General features: G+C 45.2%; 1 protein-coding gene and 1 non-coding gene across 5 annotated transcripts; both read left to right on the top strand.

Moving 5' to 3' along the window:
* The first annotated feature begins 236 nt into the window (after nt 1–236).
* Nucleotides 237–17488, top strand: KAT14 (lysine acetyltransferase 14). Of its 4 annotated transcripts, none has more exons than XR_010079454.1 (10): nt 237–495; nt 2167–2285; nt 5487–5608; nt 7224–7405; nt 7928–8347; nt 9252–9823; nt 10341–10477; nt 10991–11166; nt 11893–12025; nt 14215–14351. XR_010079454.1 is itself a non-coding variant. In XM_063391221.1 (10 exons), exons 1-10 carry the CDS (start codon nt 246–248, stop codon nt 17051–17053), a joined length of 2340 nt encoding a protein of 779 aa, XP_063247291.1. In that variant the 5' UTR covers nt 237–245; the 3' UTR covers nt 17054–17488. The 4 variants fall into 4 exon arrangements, 3 of the variants coding, with proteins under 3 accessions (XP_063247291.1, XP_063247290.1, XP_063247292.1); XM_063391221.1 differs by lacking the exon at nt 11893–12025 and adding an exon at nt 16880–17488 and having other exon boundaries at nt 7931–8347; nt 14215–14405; XM_063391220.1 differs by lacking the exon at nt 11893–12025 and adding an exon at nt 16880–17488 and having other exon boundaries at nt 14215–14405.
* On the top strand, nt 13893–14055 carry LOC134547835 (U1 spliceosomal RNA). The gene has a single exon (XR_010079624.1). It is a non-coding gene; the product is annotated as a U1 spliceosomal RNA (small nuclear RNA).
* Nucleotides 17489–17666: the final 178 nt, after the last annotated feature.

Here is a 17666-nt window from a genome sequence, read left to right as displayed (position 1 = left end):
GAGTAAAAACCTTTGAAGGTCATTTGCATCTCACTTCTTTTGGTGTTTTAACAAACAGAGGTAATTTGTGAAAGACTGGTTATTTTGTATAAGTTATAATCCGGCCTCTAAAACGTTAGGGCAGACAAAACCCCATTTCCTCTGTGATCAGTACTTGGACTGTGGAGACTTGGCTGCGGCACATCCCATGTGGATGGACTGAGGGTGGGGAGGAACAGTTCGTTGTCGTGCAGGCTCCCTCTAGGATGGCCAACAACGTTCATATGAGTGGGCTGCTCAGCCGCCACGACGATGAAGCCACCAGGACCTCTGAGGGCCTGGAGGAGGGCGAGGTGGAAGGGGAGACTCTCCTGATCGTGGAGTCTGAGGACCAGGCTTCTGTGGATTTATCGCACGACCAGAGCGGGGACTCCCTGAACAGTGACGAGGGTGAAGCATCCTGGATGGAGGAGATGTCCTATTACTGTGAGAAGTGCCAGAAGTGGATCCCAGCAAGTAAGGCTGCCCATTGTGTTGTGCCTGGCCGTGGTGGGTGTTTGCGAGGTGTTTGTGCTGTCCTGCGTTCCTGTTTCACAGCTTGTTAGGCTGTACCCCATCCTGTGGGTGATGCCTGCTGGCAGGGGCTGTGTTAGACAGTTTAGTCCAGGAGCTGCGTGTGTCTAGAGCTGGTGCCCTCTCTAAGAAAGTCAAACTGTCTTTCAATTTGTAGAGAACTTTAAAGTTCAGAACCAGCCTCACAATTCTTGCAGCTGTTAAGGAGCTTGGGCCAAGTGACCTGACCTTTCTGCTGACTCAGATAATCACTCTTGCTGTAAAGCTCTGGGGAGGAAAAGGACTTTGTGTGTTACTTTTTTTTTTCCCTCCCTGCTGATTTGTCACATCTGTGGAGCATATGGCTAAATCTCAACTTTAATGTTTTCCCAATTATGTGAATTTAAGTTGGCTTAGAAACATGCCCAGCCTTCAGCAGCCAGCTCTAGGAGGTGTTAGGAGCAAACTGCAGAATTTGATACCTCTCCTCTGGCATTCAACATAAGATATATGCTGTCAGCAGTGTAATAGCTTTACTTTCTAAATTCTGGATTATCTGATCTGTTACATCCAAAAGCCAGATATTGCTAAACACTGGTTGGCTTTGGTTTTGGTGGGGGGATTTTTGTTTGGTTTGATTTGGGGTTTTTGTGGTTGCTTGTTTGTTTGTGGTTGAAATAATGAACCGTTTAGATGGCACCTGCCTTGCAGATTTGTCAGAGCTGCCCTTTTTGCCTTCTTAGAATTTGTAGTGTAAAAATCTCCTCTCAAGGTGTGTTAGTGAATGTTTAGGTGTTAATGTAATGAAACCAGCACCAGACTATTAAATTACTATGCAGTAAAGGGAAATGTAACTTGAAACATATTAATAAAAAAAATAAAGCAGAGTTAAAGGTAGCATGAGGTATCTTATGCTGGAGCACTTGATTTAACACACAACTTGTTTTATTTTACAAATATGTTCCTCTCTGCAGCTGCTGTGGAACAAATCCAAGGAGCAGAAAAGGCCAGTTGCAAAGCAACAGTAGCCACATACAAATGTACAGAGTAAACGAGCTGTCAGAGGGAGATACTGTACTTTTTCCTAATCATTCAGTTCTAGGGAGTTCAGCTGTCATTTGTGAAAATGGCAGTGCTCAGGCAAATAATCACTTTTTTGCATTGAATTGCCATTTAGAAATTTTCTTAATCTACCAAGTATGGGGAGTTTTCCCCACAGCTGGAACTTGAATTCTGCAATGCACTATGGAAACAGGGTATCTGTATGTTAAAAATGCTTAAAAATACTCATTATACAGTAAAAGAGATGACATCCTTGTAGAGAAGTATCTTTTGAGTGTGACTTTCCAGAAACACTCTAGTCTTAACAGTTTCTCTGTCCTCTGATGTCATTTTTCACTTGTTCATGTTTTTGTAAATTAACTCCTGATGAGTTTAGAAGCTCTGATTAATATGATATTTTTTCCTCTGCTGTAGAAACAGAATTAGAGCCTGTAACTTTGGGTATATGGGGGTTTACAGGTGGTTCTGTCATTTTTATTTAGACAAACCTGATCTTGGAAGAAATCCAAATTTCCTTTGGATTTTTCCCCTATAAAAGGACAAAAAAGATTGATTTTTACCTTTTCATTTTAGGTCAACTGAGAGAACAGCTCAGCTACCTCAAAGGAGATAACTTTTTCAGATTTACTTGCTCTGATTGCTCAGAAGATGGGAAGGAGCAATATGAACGTCTGAGATTAACATGGCAACAAGTAAGTGAAATGTTTGTGCCAGCAGAACAACCATGGGACTTTCTGAAATTGTTGCTTGTTGTGTATCTGCTGTCTAGAAAAGGAGGATCAGGTATTGGTAACAAAGGAACATTAGCATGAATTTCAGAAATTAATTAGCTGAGGATTGCTTGCACATGAGAGCTTCAGCATTTGGCAGGGAAATTGAAAGAGAATCATGCAAACGACTTTTTTTTGGTTTTGTTTTTCCTTCCCCTTATGTTACTCATGAATTCATGGCTTCAAGCAGGTTTGGAAAAACAAAATAAACGCAATTTGGCTTCTAGGCATGAACAGGTCTTTGTATCTAAAAAAATGTAAAGCTGGTGAGGTGGCAACACAGAAACAGAAACCTTGCCAGCTTCCTGGGTACAAAGCTCCAACCTGGCTGCTTATGCAGTAGCATCAGCCCTTGCTGGAATTCACTGTTCCAATCACTTGCACACATGAGCAATCAAAAGAACATCTGTTTGCATCCTGTGGGCCTGTAATGGTGTGTTGTCTTATAGAATATCACTGAATCACAGGATCAGCTGGGACGGAAAAGACCTTTGAGATCATCCAGCCCAACCCATGACCTAACACCACATGGTCAGCCATGGCACTGAGTGCCCCATCCAGGCTTTCCTTAAACACCTCCAGGGTTGGTGACTCCACCACCTCCCTGGGCAGCCCATTGCAATGCCCAATCACTCTTTCTGTGAAGAAATTTTTCCTAACTTCCAGCTTAAACCTACCCCGGTGCAGCACAAGATGTGCCCTCTTCTCCTATCATTTGTTGCCTGGGGAAAGAGGCTGAACTCCCACCTAGCTGCACCTTCCTGTCAGGGAGTTGTAGAGAGTGATAAGGTCTTCTGTGAGCCTCCTCCTCTCCAGCCTAAACACCCCCAGCTCCCTCAGCTGTTCCTCATAGGATGTGCGCTCCAGACCCTTCACCAGCCTTGTTGCCCTTCTCTGCCCCAGCACCTCAACATTCAGCCTTCCTAAATTGAAGGGCCTGGAACTGGACACAAGGCTTGAGCTGCGGCCTCACCAGTGCCAAGTACAGGGGAAGAATCACTGCCCTTGTCCTGCTTCCCACTATTCCTGATCCAATCCAGGATGCCATTTGCCTTCTTGGCCACCTGGGCACACTGCTGGCTCATGTTCAGTCTGCCATCAGTCAGTACTCCAGGTCCCTTTCTACCTGTTCTATTCCCAGCTCTGTCCCCAGCTGCAGGGGCTTGTTGTGGCCAAAGGGCAGGACTCAGCACCTGGTCTTCTTAAACCTCCTATTGTTGGATTTAGCCCATGGATCCAGCCTGTCCCGGCCCCTCTAGATGGTGTGAAAGGCTTTGCTGAAGTCCAGGTAGACAAAATCCACAGCCTTCCCTGGATCCACCAGGCAGGTCACCTGGTCATAAAAGGAGATCAGGTTGGTCAGGCAGGACCTGCCCCTCCTAAACGCATGCTGTAGGTGCCAAGGGATGGCATTCAAGATGATCTATTCCATAACCTTGCCAGGCACCAAGGTCAGGCTGAGATGCCTGGAGCTCCCTGGATCCCGCTTCCAGCCCTTCTTATGGTTGGGTGTCACCCTGGCCAACCTTCAGCCCTCAGGTACCTCCCTGGTGAGCTAGGACTGATGGTAAATGATGGAGACCAGCTTGGTGAGCTCTTCTACCAGATCCCTCCACAACCTAGGATGGATCCCATGTGGTCCCATGGACTTGTGAGCATCTGAGAGGCTCAACAGGTCATCAATTGCTTCCTCCTGAATAATAGGAGGGCTGTTATGCTCCCTGTCCCCATCTACGTGCTCAGGAGGCCACTTGTCCTGAGGACAAGCTGTCAGATTGTTGAAAATATCAGCCTTGTTGGATTTTCCTTGATTCTTACCCACAGGCACTCAGCCTTATCATCATGTAAGATAATTTGAAACACTAATTGTAACTCCTGCATTGCTTTCATGTGGTAGCCAGTGCAGGGAGAAAGGTTGGTGTAGGTAGGGGTCTGTGCTGGCAGACTGGCAGAGTTTCACCAAGTTCCATACTGGGAAAGCAAAGGCTACTGGCATTGCCCAGGTCTCTTCAAAGTGCCATGGTGAGGGGGCAGACAAAAGGGAAATGGGTGAGAAAGAAAGCTGTGACCACCTCCCTGGGCTTCCAGCAGCCAGAGCTGCTGCTGCTTCTGGGTAAGTGGAATTGAGAGAAGTAGTCAAACTAACTTACCTGAAGCAGGAAGAATGGGGACAGTGATTTCTAGATTTTTTTTCAGAGTATGTGGCCTCAACAGATCCATATCTTTAGCCAGTTGAAAAGAGAATTATTTTTGACATCCTGAGACACTGTCCCACATGACTTTAAAACCCACAAAATCCTAGTTATCAAACTGAGAGAGGTTGTGGGGTAGAAATAAGGTGAAGGAGACATTAAAGCTGTCCACATTTAATCATTTTTATGTCTTTGATAATGCATCCCAGAAAGCCTGCTGTGAGGAGACCCATCTCCCTAAGAAAAGCAGATTTCAGATTTCTCTGAGGGTGAAATACAAGTCGTTATTGGGAGTAGTAGCAACCAAACTGAGGCTGTGTGTGATTGTTGAAAGATAATCCTAGCCTAGCTGACTTTAGTTTTGTTCTAATAAATTAATTAAAATTAATTAAGTAAATGTAATTAATAGTTGGTCACCTAGAATTTACTTGAAGGAGGTGGGATATTTTTCAAACCTGCCCTTTAGTTTGGGTATGTAACAGGTCACAGTGAATTTGGTTGTGAAGTGTGTGTGAAAGACCATTATCACAATGTTTCTGATGTATTGGATAGCAGGATTACTTGTGACTTTTTTTAATTTGAAATACTATTTCCCTAGCTCCAGGTTACATTCAGACCCCGGCTGTACTGTAATTCATTTATACAACAGCTGCTCAATTCTTGTGTCTCAGCACAAACCTGCATAACTAGGCAGCTTGTTATTCCCCAGGTTTCTCCATCTCTGGAAGAATGTGCATCTAACAATAGAAAGACAAGAACGGGCAGCACAAAACCAGGAAGAAGATGTATTGCAGAAATTGCCTATGACATGTTGCAAAAATAAGATATTTATGAGGGAGAAAAGATTTATATATGTGTGTGGCAGCTGTGGGGGTCTGTTCATCAGAAAAAGCAGAAGGGATTCACTTGTGTCCTACACTTTCTGTTCCAGGTTGTCATGTTAGCAATGTACAACTTGTCTCTGGAAGGAACAGGCCGTCAGGGGTACTTCAGATGGAAAGAAGACATTTGTGCTTTTATTGAGAAACACTGGACTTTCTTATTAGGGAACAGGTAAAGACACAATATTCCCCTGAGGGTCTGGTTGGTGAGCCAAAGGAATTAAAACCTGTTGTACAGATGGACAAGAATCCTGGTTAATTTGGTGAATCTCTGTTGAGCCTTACAAGTCATAAAAAGGGATGATTTGATATTGAGAATCTGAATGCAGGCATGAGGGGTACACTTCAGAAAGAATCAGCATATCTTACTGTGGGAAAAAACCCTCAGGAAACTCACAAAAGCAATAGAAATCCATGTATTTTGGATTATTTCTTGTCTTCCTTTAGGCAGCATATGAACATGCAAAGAATTGAGTTTTTCTGAACAGTCACAATGGATGGGCTGATCCTGGTATTGCCAAACTTTAGGGACAAAAATGTGGTCCAGCAAAGTGCTACGTTCCTTGGCTATAAAGCTTGCAAAGACCAAGTTCTTCAAGAACTGAGCCTGTTTTGGATCTTGATGAAATGGCTCTTACATAGTAGATGTTAAACAACTGAAATGTTTTTCAGACTGTCAGAGTAGGAACCCCTCTCTCAGAGGGCAGACTTCATTTTCCAGGTGAACAGCACATTTTTTCTGAGCGTGCTGAAGCTGTCAAACCCAAGCTTCACTGTTAATGTATGTGCTTTGGAGGCAGGAAAGGAACTGAGCGATCCTTGGAAGTTGTGGATTTGATTGACTTCCCAGCTTCTTTTCCTCCCCAGAGATTTCTTCGTTGTAAGATCTGGCCTTTCTTCCTAACCAGATTTGGTCTTTGGCTTTGCTTTCAGTGCTTGTCTGTGCCTGCTTGCTCAGAAATGTTAGCATTTGTCCTCTGGAAGCCACGGGGACCCTCGACAGGAGGGCAGCTGGTGGCCCATTGTCCCTCATTCAGGGAGCTGATGCCTTCTAGGGTTTGCTGCTGCCTTTTGAGACTTGCCTCAGGGAAGTGGGCACTCCTTGCTCTGATTAAAATCCAGAGAGTGATTCCTGGCCTCAGACACAGCATTCCCACTTGCCTGGACAAGCCACTGATGGAACAGAAACAGCTGAATCATGTGTGTAGCAGTATAAGCCATGCAACGATCTTCTTCCTTGGCACATTGAAGCACAGCTTATCCAGATTTACTGTAACACTCCAGACTTTGAACTGTGGCAGCTGGGTTTGATCCCCCACCTTTGAGGTTCAGTACCTCAAGGTGTGTAAGGGCAGCACTTGGGCAGCAGTGAACATCAACTCAGCCAAGCCTTGGCAAGTACAGAAGTTTCTGCATGTGGGGATGTGCAAAGGCAAGAAGAAATCCTGAGATTCTGGGCAGCTGAGGTTAGACTGCATCATGAACCTGACTCTCCAGAGTCAGGGCAATTTTTCAGTATTTCTTCTCACCTCTTCCCTAAGTGACATCTTAGTTAGCCCTATGACCAGTTCCTAAAGGAACAAAAAATGCTCAAATGCCCAGTAAGAGTGCACTGCCCAGCAGAGGGAAAGGCTAAAGTGCAACTCCCTGCATCCAAGGGGCCAAAAAAGTGCTTCAGGGGTAGTTCAGTGGGTGCGTGTCAGTGCCACCAGCAGAAACACTCTCCAGGACAGAAGCACAGCTGGTGAATGGGGACCTAACCCTCGTCTTCCTCTCTCCCACCACAGGAAAAAGACCTCAACATGGTGGAGCACAGTTGCTGGCTGTCTCTCTGTGGGGAGCCCCTTGTTTTTCCGCTCAGGGGCACAGGAATTTGGAGAACCAGGATGGTGGAAGCTGGTTCATAACAAACCCCCAACACTGAAACCTGAAGGAGAGAAGCTGTCAGCATCTGCTCTGAAGGCAAAAGGTAACTCTGTCCCCAGCAGTACGTAGATTCTTTGCTGGGCCAGAGCTGGGAGACATGAGAAAAGCTGAGTTAAAACCAGTTTGTGTGCATGGACAGCTCCTTAGTTTTGTTCTTCTGTAATGGTTGACTGAAGGGACTATGGTGCATATGCTAGTAGTGTGAGAAGCCTGTAATATTTTATTAGCTTTTTCCATTGTGCTGATTTATAGGGTTTTGAGGCTTGGGCAGAGTGGTTTTGGTTGGGTTTTTTTTAGCTGTAATCCACAATTTTACCACTTTTCTTTATGCTGGGGAATGTCTTTTATCTTTTGTCACTAGGTGCAAATTCTCCTCTGTGTGGAGGAACAAAATTTAGGCCTTAATGAGGCTCTAGTCATACAATGGCTTAATGCTACATGTCCCAGAGTGAATTTCCTGTACACATTCAAAACCCCATCTTTTAAGCTTTGTAGTCAGTGTGGTTTTGACTGCATAGTGTGAATCCAGTGACTGCAGGAGCTCAGATTAAGCAAACTTCTTTAGCAGCTTCCAAGCCCCCGCTGGATCCCATCATTACTGTGGAAGGCCTTCGAAAGCGGGTGAGCCGCAATCCAGTCGAGTCAGCCATGGAGCTGAAGGAGAAGAGGTCCCGCACTCAGGAAGCCAAGGACATTCGGAGAGCCCAGAAGGAGGCAGCCGGGTTCCTGGACCGCAGCACTTCCTCCACTCCTGTGAAGTTCAGCAGCCGCTGCCGCCGGCCCGACATCGTCCTGGAGAAAGGAGAGGTCATTGACTTCTCCTCCCTGAGCTCATCTGACCGCACGCCTCTGACCAGCCCTTCTCCATCCCCATCCCTGGACTTCTCTGCTCCTGGCACTCCCGCCTCACACTCGGCCACTCCCAGCCTGCTCTCGGAAGCAGATCTCATCCCGGATGTCATGCCACCACAGGCGCTATTCCATGGTAAGAGCCACCATGGGTTTCATTTAATGATGAACCATGTGCAGTTTTCTAGGAATATTTTTTAAAAAATAAGCTCGCAATGAGCTGCAGGATGCTTTCAGGATAAGATGGAAAGTAGCTGGCAATATTCTGTTGTCTTAGTTGAGTGTGAGAATTGACTGGTTTTCCATAGTTTTATCACCAGCTTCTAAGGCCAGAAGAAACCCTCATTATCGTTTTCTGAGAGATCCTGAATAAACAGTGGGTAGACTTCACACAGCAACTGCTGTACCACTTAGCAAAAGCAGTTTCACTGCAACACAGATTACACTGCTATGTAGCAACTCTAGTTTTGTCTCAAAGGTTTTTCATGAGAGAAATTTTATTCCCATGGTAATGTTCCAGTATTTTATAAGTTTGATTGTGCTGATTAAGGGATCCTGAATTTCAGTGAAATTGCAAAGCAGTGATGCAGGCTGAATTCTCTTAGTTCCTTAAGGAGCCAGTCTTCTGGGTGGCAGGAAGAATAGTGAGGTTCTATAGAGGACAGAACCTCTCCAGGGTATACTAGCTGAAGATACAGCTCACCAGCTTGACTTTTTGGTCCCCAATCTTTGGGAATTTCAGCAGGTTAATGTTCCTGAAAGAACATGTGCTTGCAGCTCAGGAAGGCCACAGTTTCCAGATGCCAAACTACAAGACACTTTAGGAGCAGGATTGATTCTTTTTCCTGAAATTGGACTCTTTTCCAGCATCTCCTGTCCAAACCAGGAGATCTGGAAGTACATATAAAATGAAGTGCATTGGGTAAACCCACATTATTGTTCCTTAGCAGAAAAATGCAGTCACAACCATTTTTAAAATGGGACTTTGATGTTTAAGTAATTTTTTCTTTCCCCCTGGATTGCTTTGATCTGTTCCACAGATGATGAGGAGATGGAAGGAGATGGAGTCATAGACCCAGGAATAGAGTACGTGCCCCCTCCCAGTGGGACAGCTGGTGCTGGTACCATGACAGCAAGCAGAAAAAAAGTGAAGACAGCTGAACAGATCAAACAAGAAGTGGAGAGTGAAGAAGAAAAAACAGAACGGATGGAAGGTGACAGTGAAGATCCTGAAGAGTCAAACATACCCTTGCAGGTGAGAGGACGAGACAAGGGGAAGTCACAGCTGGAGAAGGATGATAAACCCAGAGTTCCCAAGCACACCTCAGTTAGCATCTATGAGGAAAAGCTGCTGCTGAAGAGACTGGAAGCCTGTCCCAATGCCTTGAGCATGACCCCAGAGGCCCGGAGGCTGAGGCGCAAGCTGCTGATCAGGCAGGCCAAGAGGGAAAGAGGGCTCCCACTCTTTGACTTGGACCAGGTTGTGAATGCTGCACTGCTCCTGGTTGATGGGATTTATGGAGCCAAAGAAGGCGGTGTCTCCAGGTCCCCAGTAGGGCAAGCAACATACAGAACTACTAGCCAGGACTTCAGGATCTTGGACAGATACCAGGTGGGTGTTCCCAATTTAAGTTGGCTTTTGGCACTGGTTATTTTAAAGTTTTTGCTGCAGCCACCAGTGTCACATTGAAGTTATCTGAATTCTAAAGGGAAAAGGATCATGTGAACAAGACTCATTTTGGCTTAGGGCTGTGTCCCCAGCAATGCTCTCCTAAGTCCCTTTCTTCTTGGGACCTGCTGGTTCAGCACAGCTGTCTGTCAGTGTCAGCTCCACAAATGTTGATGTATTTGTACTCCAGCCCTGCCCAAATGCTGGTGGTGCAGGCCTGGAAGTACCCAAACAGGAGGGTACACTTTCATGTGTGTAGGAGGGAGATGACTTGCAGCACTTTTAGGTTTGGGCACCAAATTTGGGATTGCCCAGCAGACTCCAGAGGTGGGACCACTGTTGTCCAGTCCACCCTGTCACACTGAAAGACCCTTACTCTCCTTCCATACGATCCCCTTATGATTAGTTAAATCACTGACTGACCTTCCTGCAATTGTTGTGCATTTTTTTGTGTATCCAGACAATGCTGCCTGCCATGAAAGGATATCGCCAGCAGACAACCAAGTTTCTGTACCGCCTGGTAGGCTCAGAAGACCTGCTGACAGACCACAGTATTGTCAGCCCTTACACCTCCCGTGTACTTAAACCTTACATCAGGTACAGAGGGTCTGAGCTTGCTCTTGGCTTGTGCACCGCCAGCCCACGGAGAGGACACCTTTCTTGGGCAGTGCTCCTCACTCCTCCTCAAAGTACAACCCAGTGCACCATGGTAACCCTGAAGGGATAGTGTTTGATTTAGCTGAGTAATGAAAGGGATTGCATTGGGAAGGGGAGTCTCCAAGAGGGGGCAAGGGCAGAGAGGGCATTTCTGTAGCCATTCCATGCAAGTTGCACCTGCTCTTGGGTCAGAACCATGATTTCCTTGCTCATACTGTAGGGAAAGACTGTCTGGACGTGCTGTGGGTCTGGAAAGAGTCCTGGCCTCTGGCACAAGGGTGTTTTTGCTGAGCTAGGGGCTTTTTCCCCATGTGAATGGAAGACTGTTCTTTTTTTTTTTTTTTCTGAAGTTGAGCACGTCAGAAGATATTTCATGGGCAGTACCCATTTAGCTGCAATGGCAGTTCTTGTTGCTCACTTACTTGTTGTGTTTCCTTTTCATGTTCCTGGCAGACGTGATTATGAGACAAAGCCCCCAAAACTCAGGCTGCTGGCAGAAATCCGGGCGAATCCACACAGGAATGATCTCAATTGGAAGGCTGAGCCAGAAGCACCCATTGATTACTGCTACGTTCGTCCAAATCACATCCCCACTATAAACTCCATGTGCCACGAATTCTTCTGGCCTGGTAAGATTCCTCCCATGGGTGGTTGGGTTTGCAAGAAAGAAGTGGTATTGTTCAGAAAAAAAATGTTCTTGGGCCAAATTTTTCTTCAGTTGGTGTCTGGCTTTTTCTTAGAAACCCATTATCTGATGTCACAGGAATGCATTTGAGGTGGAGACATGGGTTTGGTGTCTTTGTCTCTTGAGATCTGTAGAACTGGCAATTAGACCCTAATTAGCACAGCACTTACAAAAATAGGTGCCAATAGGGTAGTTTAGTAGTTAACTAAACTTAAGCATCTAGTGAAATGTTTTGCAGAACCAGAGCTTGAAGTAAACAGTTTTATACCAGAGATTACTGTTCCTTACCTTTGTGAGAAGGTTTCTTCCTAGCAGTCATAAACTGGATATGTTAAAGTTGGAAGTCATATGAAGAGTGGCTGAGGTCAGTTGTTCTGTTCAGCCTGGAGGAGACTGAGGGGAGACCTCATCGTGGTCTGCAGCTTCTTCAGGAGGGGAAGCAGAGAGGCAGGCACCCATCTCTTCTCTGTGATGACAGGACCCAATAGAACAGCTCTGAAGCTGTGTCAGTGGAGGTTTAGGCTGGATATAAGAAAACGTTTTCACTCAGAGGGTGGTTGGGCACTGGGACAGGCTCCCTAGGGCAGTGTCACAGCACCAAGCCTGCCCAAGAGGAGTTTAGGCAACGCCCTCATGCACATGGTGTGATTCTTGCGGTTGTCCTGTGCAGGGCCAGGAGTAGGACTCAATGATCCTTGAGGGTCCCTTCCAACTCAGCTTATTCTGTGATTCACTGAACTGCTTTTACAACGGTAGGCTCCACTGTGATGTCCTTTATTTCTTCAAGCCTCAGTACTTACAAGGTATGGAAAAGATTAGGTTTGTATTTTTCTGTGTCATTTCTGGAACTGCAGGTTCTTTGGGGACAATGGGCAGTTATGAGGCTGCAGTCTTTAGTTCTTCTGAAATAATAATAGGGATGTTCATCTGCTGCATGCCTCAGCTTCTGATCAGCAAACAATGCAGTGGACTAATTTAGAAAAGCCCAGTACAAACAGTACACACCTTTATTCCAGGTAACTGTTTGCTCTGTGTTTTGATTTGCAGATAGTGATTCAGCAGAGCTCTAGTTCAGCAGTGCCCATGGTACCGTGGTCACGATGGGAGCTCTTTTTGCTAGTCATTACATGCAAATTGTACAGTGTGGGGGGAAAAAACCTGGCATGCCTTTCCTTTCACAAACTGTTTCAGAGCTTGTGAGACACTTGCAATCCCAGCAGAGGCTGAACCGCTTTGTCATAGTCTCTCCTCTCCTGATAATATATTTGAAATTCTCGCCAAGTTGGGTTGCATCTTCATTAAGTTCTTCAGGAACCACTCTGTTTTGTTTAACATAAGGAGCATGGCTGTATTCCACCCAGCTGTGAACTGTTCATCATTAAATCAGAAAGCTGACACTCCCATCACTCTCCAGGAATGGGAGGAGGGGGCTGGGATATGATTGTTGCACCTTGGTTCTGTTTTAGCAGGAGAGGGAAGTGATGCTTGGGAGGTAAAGCCTGGATGCAAAGGATTTAGCTGGTACAGCTTGGGGGTGGGAGGCAGGGATATGCAATTGCGTGAGCATCATTAAACCAGCACTTCATTCTTCTATCTCTCCAATGCCTTCCTTTCAGAGCTGTTCTTGCCTTTCCCAAGGCAGAACTACGTTTCAGGTAGTGACTGCAAATGAGCTGGTGGAAGACAAATTCCCCGGTGTTGTTTCTTACAGTACCTTGGTGTCCTAATGGGACACCTCTCCCTAGCGGGGAGTGTCTCCAGTGGTGAGCCATCCTGAGCTAAGCATATTCCTACAGGAAAAACTGCACCATTGCAGTGACGCCAGTGCCCGGGGCAATGCCAGTGCGTGTTCCTGTCCAGACACGCTGCAAGGCACTCCACCGGCAGTGAAGCCTTGGCTTAATTAACTCAACTCCCTATTGCCAATCAATCCCTTCCACGTCTTGCTCCACCCACCTTACTCTCCAGCAAGAAAATAACTCACCCACTTATTGGTGCTTGATGCCTTATGAAGTCTTGCACCTCATCAAGAGTGATTACAAGAAAAATACTCTGCTGTTTTGTTACCCCATGTTCCAAATACATTGCAATTGCTAACTAGAGGCTGAGGCAAACTTTTCTAGAACATCTCCTCTGTGTCTTGCATCTCATTTAGGGTCTGTCCACACAAATTACTAACCAGTCAGTCTTCAGTGCTTCGAGCTGCACTACTTGGTGCTGACTGGCTGTGTGGATGCTCTAGGACTGCAGCAGCAGCGTGAATAGGCAAGGTAACAAACTCCCAGCGTCTTTCTGTGTCAAGCCTCTGACTCACAGAAGCACCACTGCCTGAGAGGCTACTTAATCCCTCAGATTAGAGAATTTGCATGCTGAAAGCAAGTGTTTTGATGGTGTTGGAAGCTGTGGATAGGCCCACAGTGTAGCTCCACAACCAGCTGAGTGTGCACAAGAGACAGCAGTAAGAGCTCCAGACAAGGTGGAGGAAAAAGACAGGAATCACTGCAGGCAATGCCACCAAAGCTGAAGCCCAGTTTCATGTGTGCCACTTCTGATGAGCATTTCATCCTTGAGTAATTTGAAAGGAAATTAGCTTCATTAGTTTTTCCACACAAGCTTCCTTGCTAAGCAGATCTTGTTTTGTCTGTTTTGCTGTATCATCTTTTCCCTTTCATACTTACGTGGCAGGGGAGACAGAGGATCAGGCAGCTGGTTTTCCCAAGGCAGGCTTCATCCCCTGCACTCTGGGTGTCCTGACCCCTGGGATTTCCTGAAATGCAGGAAATTTGGCTGCATAATTTGTAGTAACAGAGGATTGCTCTAGCAGGGGCCTTGGACTGTTCTATGATGCTGTGATCTCTTCCTATCACAAATTTGAAATAAAGGTAAAAAGAAGGGATTGAGTATTTCTAAAAAGCCTTAAACCCCTGGATTTCAGTGCCACTTTTCTTTTGGTTTGCAGTGCTGCCAACTGCTGTTTCTCTTTTTCTCCTAGGAATTGATTTGTCAGAGTGCCTGCAGTATCCAGACTTCAGTGTTGTTGTCCTTTATAAGAAAGTTATCATTGCCTTTGGCTTTATGGTGCCAGATGTGAAGTACAACGAAGCCTACATCTCTTTTCTACTGGTGCACCCTGAGTGGAGAAGAGCTGGGATTGCAACCTTCATGATTTACCATCTTATCCAGGTAATGAAATGAAATCATCCCGTGAATCTGCCAAGGAACCAGCTCCTTCCTTGTGCACACATGCAGATATTAGAGAGTAAGAATCCTTTTTGTGAATGTTTATAGGAGGAAGTAGCTCCTGCTTTGGAAGTTAAAATGTGTTTAGGAAAACAACCATCCTGGTCATGTCCTCAGAATGAGAGGGATGCTACACACTTCAACCGTCTTGGGATTAACTCTGTGTTCTTCAGCAGTCAGTAGTTTGTGTAAAAGGCATACTGTAAATAGGGGGTTTAAAGGAGAAAATGAGGTAAGAGTGGGCAGGGTCAGTTAGAATTATTGCACCTTTCTTGACTACACCTGGAGGTTTATTTCATGCATTAAACCACTGATCTCAAATACTCACTTTCACTTTTATACTGTGGTTCAAATACAGCTGAGTTAATGATAAAGTGTTTGCAACTGCATTGTTTCTTTAAACTGGCTTGTAGTGGGTCTTGTTCCACAGTAATACTTGGGAAAATTAATCTCAGCTAACTAAATGGGTGGTGTTAAAGGAGTTAAACTTCATTAAATCTCTGAATGAATACTGTTATTCAAGTGGCCTTAATTCCACTGACTTTCTTGAATTACATTGCAGGACAGGCAGCTTAATTATGAGTAAGGATGCAGATATATGTCCTTGACAGAGCTCAACTCCACAGTTTTACCACTCCCTGAACTCTATTGGCAGAGCTGCCGATGGGAAACATTTCTTAATTTGTTGTGGTCAAGATGAGCTGCACTAACAAACTCTCCATTGAAACTTTTTTATCCTGTTTCTTATTTGGCTGAAGCAAGGTAGGGAGTGCTGGCAGAGCCTTGGGGAAGTGATCTGTGCTTTGGAAAAGCACTTTCTGCTCCTGGGCCGCCCGAGGGTAACTCTACTGTCTGCACAGCTCTCTGCAGTGATGACACAGGCCTCTAATCAATATTCCTTAAACTCACTCCTTGCATTTCCCAGGCAGCTCTGTGTGAAATGTTGAAGGAAATTGCCGTCAGCTCAGTTGGCTGATGTGAGATGTCAACAATCAGTGGGTACAGGCACCAAGGTTTGCAGGAACCTAGCAGGGTAGACTCTCAGAGACTTCTCTCTCCAGCAGAGATGCTGGAGATGGCAAGTCAGCCATAGAAAATCCTCACACTTTTTTGTAGGATGTGTCACATAATTAACCTAATCCTGCTTACATGGAATTCCCTGTTGAAGAAAGCCAAGCAGATTTGAGAGATTTGAGTCTGACTAGGTACACTAGCAATGAGAGCTCAGCACTGTATTTTTGGCTCACATTAGGTTTATTTTGCTGTTGCTGACTTTCTGGTAGTGGTAGAAGGGCTTTAGTCCTGTAGAACAAATGGTGGTTGTGACCTTCTGTTCGTCAGTCTCCAGGTTGTAGGTGCTGCTTTGCAGCCTGCTTGGGGTCTCCTCTCTGTAGCTTGAGACATTTTGATGCTGTGTTTGGATTAAGAGTAGGTTGTTGACTTTGGGATCAGTGTGCTGAGTTTGGGGCTGAATTCTTGGGAACGGCATAATTTAACAGGAAAATGTTTTGAGGCAAATTGTGGTGGCTGGTTTTGCTGTCAGAATTTATCCTTTCATGATCTGTCCCAGAGGACTAAACTGCATTTTCTTAATGATCTCATTCAAATTTTCTTTTCCCCAGAACAGCTACCAATTTTTTTTTCCTTTCCTCCTTTAATTCCTGAGTGTTTTCCATTTGAATGTTTTATCTTGGAGATTTCCTAGAGGGTATTACTGTTCCCACTTGAGAGTTACAATATACTCAATATACATGGAATGCTATTAAAACACTTGATGAAAGCAGAAAATAAATTATTTTAGCATCTTCATCAGAGTGTTGCTGGTTAGAATAATTTAGGATCTTCAAGGTAACTTCAGCCATGCTGTTATTTGCTGCCTGAACTGAATTTCCTGCCTTCTCAGGAGGTGAGTGCTGTGCCCTGAAGGATGGGAGAGGAGCTGGGTGGGATAGGCAGGAATTCCAGCGTGACAGCACAGAGGTGCTCAGGCAGTCTCAGAGAGCTCAGCTCTGTTTGCTGACAGGGAGGAGTGCAGAGCCTGATCCTCTGGCATGTTTTGTCTTTTCTTCAGGCCATTGTATTTGAGATCAGGGCTGTACACCAAGATTATTTTTAATTAACAATTACTTTAGTAATTGACAGTGGAAAGATGACAAATTATAATCCCAAACCTGCTTTCATTGTCAGAGAATACACATTTCCCAGAAACAAAGGCTTGAAGGAGCAGCAGCAGCACTCCCTTTGCTGTTGTTATGTGTGGTAACTCCTGTGCCAGGGCCTGTGAGTTGTTTCTCACATTTCCTCAGTACCTGGGATCCCTGATCTGATGAATCTCCTCACCTCCGCATTCCCCCAGAGGCTGTCTTGTTCTCTTGCAGTGATATCTCCTTTTTTTTCCTCTTGCCCTCCCTTGGCAGACCTGCATGGGCAAGGACGTCACCCTTCACGTCTCTGCAAGCAACCCTGCTATGCTGCTCTACCAGAAGTTTGGATTTAAGACTGAGGAGTACATTTTGGATTTTTATGACAAGTATTACCCCTTGGACAGCAAGGAGTGCAAGCATGCCTTCTTCCTCAGGCTGCGGCGCTGAGCTGCTGTAGGGGTCTGGGGAGCTGGGAAAGCCCAAAAAACTCCCCCAGCTTTCAGTGGAGGATGTTGGCTGCCACAGGAGAGCTGTAATATGCTGGTAAGTTTATCCCTAGGACTTTGGATGTCAACAGTGAGATGCTGTATGTGGAAAATGGAGTCCAAGAGGATTGATTCCTGTGCTCCAAGGGGGGAGGCCTGGAAATGCCAACTAGGATACACTGAAACCACTGGAAAATTGAAATTCCTTATGGGAATTTCATAATTACTGTTACTTCGGAGAGCATCATTAGCAAACAAACAAAAATATCTAACAAAAAACTGTTTCTCACTTCTGAAGGGCCTCATGGATTTCAAGTTTTGAAACCTGTCCAAAAAATGTTGCAGGTTTTTTGTCTTTGTTTTTGTTTATGAGAAAAAATGAACACCTAAACTTAAACCATTCAGTGTTTCTGTAGTTTGATTGCTTTGTTAGAAATTGTCTCGAGTCTGTGAAGGGAAATAAGGTATTGGTGTCTATAGCTGGATGTTAACTTTAGGAAAGTTTTTCACATGCCAGAACCATAGTTGTGGAACCATGTTTCAGGAATACTGAAGAGCATGTGGATTCCTGTTAT

This window comes from Prinia subflava, chromosome 2, assembly GCF_021018805.1.
Source record: "Prinia subflava isolate CZ2003 ecotype Zambia chromosome 2, Cam_Psub_1.2, whole genome shotgun sequence".
In the NCBI taxonomy this organism is placed as follows: domain Eukaryota; kingdom Metazoa; phylum Chordata; class Aves; order Passeriformes; family Cisticolidae; genus Prinia; species Prinia subflava.
Note: the sequence above shows the minus strand (reverse complement) of the source record. Positions and strands in the feature narration are given on the sequence as shown.

What these genes read in the sequence shown, in the direction of transcription:
- KAT14 (XM_063391220.1), top strand. Translation starts at nt 246, where the DNA reads ATGGCCAACAACGTTCATATGAGTGGGCTGCTCAGCCGCCACGACGAT. An exon ending in CCACGAATTCTTCTGGCCTG is followed by an intron (nt 11,167 to 14,214) that starts GTAAGATTCCTC and finishes TTTTTCTCCTAG; the next exon opens with GAATTGATTTGTCAGAGTGC. An exon ending in TGATTTACCATCTTATCCAG is followed by an intron (nt 14,406 to 16,879) that starts GTAATGAAATGA and finishes CTCCCTTGGCAG; the next exon opens with ACCTGCATGGGCAAGGACGT.